This window comes from Tympanuchus pallidicinctus, unplaced genomic scaffold (assembly GCF_026119805.1).
Source record: "Tympanuchus pallidicinctus isolate F22 unplaced genomic scaffold, pur_lepc_1.0 scaffold1, whole genome shotgun sequence".
NCBI classification, from domain to species: Eukaryota; Metazoa; Chordata; class Aves; order Galliformes; family Phasianidae; genus Tympanuchus; species Tympanuchus pallidicinctus.
Genome location: NW_026294618.1, coordinates 27,836,767 through 27,842,766, shown reverse-complemented (window position 1 = coordinate 27,842,766; position 6,000 = coordinate 27,836,767). Strand labels below are relative to the sequence as shown.

At 36.7% G+C, this 6,000-nt stretch overlaps 1 protein-coding gene across 1 annotated transcript in view; it reads left to right on the top strand.

Moving 5' to 3' along the window:
• Window positions 1-3,435: 3,435 nt before the first annotated feature.
• The window catches only part of COL9A1 (collagen type IX alpha 1 chain), a 65,966-nt gene continuing 63,401 nt past the window's right edge, over window positions 3,436-6,000 (top strand). The window contains exons 1-4 of the mRNA XM_052673515.1: window positions 3,436-3,606; window positions 3,935-4,008; window positions 5,392-5,469; window positions 5,624-5,756. Of these exons, the coding sequence (XP_052529475.1) occupies window positions 3,593-3,606; window positions 3,935-4,008; window positions 5,392-5,469; window positions 5,624-5,756 (299 nt within the window). The 5' untranslated portion in view covers window positions 3,436-3,592. The remainder of the gene's footprint in view (window positions 3,607-3,934; window positions 4,009-5,391; window positions 5,470-5,623; window positions 5,757-6,000) is intronic.

The window sequence follows — 6,000 nt, the reverse complement described above, 5'->3', positions numbered from 1 at the left end:
AGTTCTAGTTTTAAGATCTGCAACTTGTTATCAGATAGCGTAAGTTTGTCTGGAAAAGAATCTGAAGGTATTTGGAGTCATATTGTTATTTTCCAGCTCTGTAGAAACATGGAGGAACTTGTCTTCTATCACCTAAAATGTTGTGGTGGTGGGATAATATTTAGGTAATTTGCAGTAACAGGAAGAGCTAAGAATTTAAAACAATATTATTGAAACTTATTAAAAGTGATTGAAAATACATCCAACATACATACATAATATGTGTACTTGTTTATATGCACATCCAGCTGGGTAGAAATGTGAGTTTTGGAAAACAGCTCTTAGCAATAATATTTGCTATTGCAGATTCAGAATTATTCACATTTTATGCTAAGCTAACTGATGAAATCCTACGTTTATTTCTGATCTTAGTTCAGTTGTTGAGAATCAGTAAAATCAGTGTGATTAGTACACCAATGAAGATGCATGTTGTGTGAGTTCAGAACCATGATTTCTGCTGAAACACAACAATGTTTATTGCAATATTAGCATAATTCTGCTTGATGTCTTTTTAACTTTGCTTTTCATTTTCTCTGCAATTCCTCTAAAAAATAAATTCTGCTATATTCAAGATAATTGGAATTACTGGCTGTAACATTAGGGGATAATGGCTGTCTGGCACCCCTGGAGACAAAGTACAAATCTTTTGACCTAGAAAGAAATCAAAATAGAAAAGATACCTTAATCTCGACTTTCATCCAAAGGTTTGGGAACAGTTAATCTTAAGTATAGGAAGAACTGCTGTGGCAAAGGGACATGGAGCGGTCATGCCAGTTTGCCTGGCCTGATGTCTGCACCATCTCTGTTTGTGCTCCATGAAGACTCCACAGGGATTTGATGAATTTTAGTGACTGGACTAGGAAAGCCTGGATGTTCACAAACTGGCTTTAGTAATGTTGTAATGATGTTAGGTTGGAAAGATGACTTGTACCAAAGAGATGAGAATCTGCCCCAATGTGCTTCCAGGTTTCTTTGAGCTACTTCTCCTGGAAAGAAATTGTTTGGTCTTTATGAAAAATGAAATCTGTCACCTTGGAAAGAAAAGCTGTTTTTCTTCCCATGCCAAAATTCATAAAATTTTGGACAGAAAAGTACATTTTTATGATGAAGGTAACAATTTATTGGACAATAAATTACTTGTTAAATTGCAATGATGTGTTGGAGCCTGACAAGGATTACAGTTTTGCTGTCAGTTCAATTACCCTAGCCTTGTGGATGGTGGTTTAATTATTTGTTGTTGGTTTAATTAAAATACGCTTAAGTCAGTGCAAGTTTTGCCTCTGATGTCAATGAGATCAGCCACAGGTCTAAGTTGTCTTAACTCTTAGAGTGATTAATAAGAAATAGCTCTCTCAGGAACACCATCAATCATAGCCACACACAGTTAATCTTCAGGTATCAACGCTAAACACACTTCAGCAGTGAACTCACATGAGATAAATGAGTAGTTGTGCTTATATCAGAGTCTGCTAAAAAAAGTAAGAGAAGAGGCAGCAGTGGCCATTGTGATGTATGAAGAATGATGAAGACTGAAATGTATAAAATAGATTTTATTATAAACTGAATAGACAATGTGGCCTGAAGATACTGGAGTGAAATGGAAAGAATGAAGGCACAAATGAAAAGAGAACTGACCACATGGAACAGAAGTAACATTCCATGGAGCATGAGATAAATAAGAAGTGACTTCCCTCTAACCTTCCCACTGCCCCCCTCCCTCCAGCTGTGTTTAGAGGAGCAGGGGTAAGCGTGGGGCCAGCAGCCACTGCTCCCTTGTGAGACTGCTCACTGGGGCAGAGGTCTCACTATAACAAAGCAGATCAGACTTCAGTTCCTCCAATTCCCAAAGACCATTTGTGAGCCGTCAGTATCTGCATGTATGCCTAAAATACTTCTCAGAGGAAGGACAAACTTTTCTAGTCCCTCCTAAAAATCCTTCTTGAAAGTACAGGCCAGTGACACTGAGCTCTTTTGAGCCTACACAAACAATGAAACACTAGGAGATGGCTTAACTTAGCCATCCTAAACTGCACTCAGTCTGAGCCTGAACTAAGGAACCTTTTTCTCCATCACATTTAACAACTCCTTCTGAGCCAAATGTTGGTTTCTGTGGTTTGTATTGGTTTGAAACTTCTGAAAATCTAACAACATCCAACTCACTAGAAGCTTTTTCATCACAGAAAGCAAGGCTTTATACCTGCAGAAGCTAGGTCCACCTGATGTATTTGCTGTTTCCCTGAAATCCAACCACAGTCTTACTGGACAGCTGTACAAATGAATACTCACCAACCCAAGCTGCAGGTAAGAACAAGAATATAGAATCAGGTATATGAATACAAGAATGTGAAGTCAGGTATGTAAACCTTACATGGCTTGTCCTCAGATGATACCTTAGCTAAACCACAGAGGTGTTTTGGAAAATCATATTCTATGTTGTTTAATTAATCTACTTCCAAGGGTTTACTAGTTGCTGTTTAGATGATGATTTCCTAAGTGTGTGCCTAGACAGCAACTTCTTGTGCCCTAGGATTTTTTGGGAAAAAAAAACAAAACAAAACAAAAAAAAAACAAAAAACGGCATTAGCCTAATTCTTTAAAAGACAAAATTGCAATCTATATATCACATATTTATATATATCATCTAAATGGGAATGCTAGTTAGACAAGGACTGTCTCTGTGACATTCAGTTTACACTTACATTAAATGTTTAATTAGTTTTTACTGGATCAAGTTGCTATTATATCACAAGACAAGTTCCACCCATGAGAATTCCACAAATGAAATGCAAATAAAAATAAATTATAAATTGTTCAGAAACTGTGTTCTCTGAATTTCTCTGAATGAGACCCTTCTCTTTGGAAAGTATAATGTGTGTGTGAATAACAACTGAATAACAGGAGTCTTCTTAGTAATGCCTATGTGTATTCCTTAAAGAGGTTCATGTTTAAGCAGTAAAAATCCTTTTAAATAATTGGTTTTATTCATAAGAATCAACTAGAACACTATCAGCTAGGCTTCTCCTGAGACCATCTGATGGATAAATCAACAAGAAATGAAAATATCTTCTTTATAGGACTGACGTTCTCTTCTTGTGAAAGTTTTTAGCTTTAACACCACACTGAAGTCACCAATTTCCTCAAAATCCCTTGGTACATGTTATTCTTTTATCTGCCTCACTGAACAGCAGCGCCTGCCATTTGGTGGCTGGCATCGCTTAACTCACATTTTCTTAATCTGTCTACCCTGATGCTGGCATAAGCAGCAGCCCTTTCTTTGCTCTCTTAGCTTCTTATATTCAGCTGGCTCCAGAGATCCTCCCTCAGACCCCATCAGGATACATACGTCTGTCCAGCCCCCACCTCCTTCCCTTTGCAAGATTAAAACCAACCCAGCAGACTGCACCTCCCTCCCCGCTGAGTCCTGCCTGGGGCAGCAGGAGCATTCTGCACCCATTCACACTCTCGTTAACAGGACTTATGACAGGGAACCAGAGAGTGTGAATATATACTCCAAATATTCCCATGTGAGAAGTGAAGAAAACCAGCAGTGAAGATGAAAAGCAACTGGTAAGAGAACAAGTGGGATTTAGAGAAATCTGTAAATAAGAGATTAGAACAGTTAAAGATGTCCTTGCCACTTGGCTTCTTTGTTGTTTGTATATATATATGTTGCACTGTATGAAAGAAATTATAAAGAAAGAGTCTTGCAGACATCTTTTGTTATAAGGACAAAGATAAAGCGTTCTCATAAATTGTCTCGTAATGTCTGCTGGTAAATCCTTAACTCGTGATTTTATACACTTGGTATGCATGACTGAGGAGAAAGTCAGCAGCAGAATCTGTCAGAAACTGTACATTCACTATATTCACACTGGAGTTCTCTTTCTGTTTACAGGAAAATTACAGCTTTCTTGTATATGTGTAGTTTTCTGGGGTCTTTCATCTCGGCTACCATCCAGCAGCAATCAAGTAAGGACGTATTTCATCTTTCTGTAATTCTGACTGTCAAAAGAATTATTCAGAACTTCTTCAAAATTAAAATCCTGTCTTACTATCTAACACAGAAAGACAGAAGTGTGCTTGTGTATGTATGTATGAGTCTACATATACATACAGAAAGACGGAAAAAACAACAAAATGTGTATCATTTTAAGTATGCAATTAGAAGTATTTTCAAGGTAAGAATTAAAATCTGCATTTAGGTGATAGATACATGACACAAATCTCCCCTCATCTTTCAGTGCTTCTAGTTAGATGTTATTCTGCTACATGTGGCAACAAATTGGTTTCACTTTATTTCCTGGGCATAAAATGTAAATGGCTGGATGTCAGCCATGTGTCCCATCAAATAATATAGAATGAGGCTATTTCTAAGGTGTAACGTGTCAGCATGAATGTTCTCTTTAAGTTTGTGTTTTTAGAAGGAAACCCACATTTATTTCAGTGTTGAACTCTTGTAGCACACAAGAGGCTCTCTGTAGGTTAGAAACGCATATCCTTCCAATTTGAATTCTTCCCCATCCAGACTAACATTTTCCAGATTCACCTGATACTGGACTTGTGCAGAACTCTTAAATTATTTGAATTAATGCTTATTTTCCCTTCCTTCTTCCTTAAACTAGGGAAATCATATGAATATTCTTATTCATTGCACAGCTTTCTAGCAGATTATTTCAGAATTTCAGACAAATTAGATTTTTAAATTTGCTTTCCTCTAACAAAATTTCTTTCACCTTCTTCTTTGGATCAATAAAAAAATGTCAGTAAATCCTTCTTCCCCCACCCTATGTTTCATGAATGACTATTCTCTGATCAAACATGGCCCAAGAGAAGGTGGGAATGCCTGAAATACCAGAGAGGATGGAAAAAAGTGTCAGTAATTTCTCTTCTTAACAGACTCTTCAGTTGGAAAAAAAACCTTGTTTAAGTTTCCTTGGGACTGGGGAGAGCATTGATTTAAGCACTGATTTTTTTTTTTTTTTTTTTTTTTTTTTTTTTTTTTTAACGTTTGCTTAAACCACCACAAGCTCCAGACCAGAAACTTCTTACACTGCAAGCCTTGTGCTGGTACAACTATTCCTCCATAGTCTGATAGAAAAGAAGCATTATAAATTATCATCTAAAGGATTGAAAAAAAATAGGGTCAAGCTCCATTTGTAGTTTGGAGCTATCTAGAAACAGGTATTTACTTTCTTTAACTTCTGACTTTACTGCATGTACATTAAATTTATTGTTGTACACATATACATTTATTATTTTTTTCTGTTCTGTTTAATTAATATTCTTACAGTTGCTTCACTTAAATTTTTAAGGTCTCAAGCAATGTCTGACAAATTCATCCCCTTTTTTCAGGGTTGCCAGTCATTCTGGGTGCTCGTCAGAGAACTGACCTCTGCCCAACAATCAGGATTGGCCAAGATGACTTACCAGGCAAGAAGAATATGACTTTTTTAGGAAATAGCTGCTGTTTAGAAACTGTTATGTTTAGGTTGTGTTCAGCTCTGTCATTGTCCAATGCTCCAATTAAATTACAAGTTATACTTCAGACTATAAATTGTTTTATATATATATCTTTTTCTTGCAGGCTTTGACCTGATTTCTCAGTTCCAGATAGAAAAAGCTGCTTCTCAAGGAATTGTTCAGAGAGTAGTGGGCTCCACTGCTCTACAAGTGGCTTATAAATTGGGACCCAATGTAGACTTCAGGATTCCAACCAGGTAACGCTTTTTGCTGTTTGACTTTAAAAGATACACATTTCAAAATTTTATTTTGTAATGGAGAGATCTTCTCTGCAGCTGGATGACCTCATTTGCAAAGTTTCTAGAAATGGAAAAATGGGTTAAACTTTTTTAAAAAAATTTGTTATGTTTTGTTGATGCTATCAGACTAGGCTGATTCTTCTTCTACTTTCCTCTATCAATGGTATTGCTCAGAGTTCCCAAAGTTCTCCTGAAAGAGTGA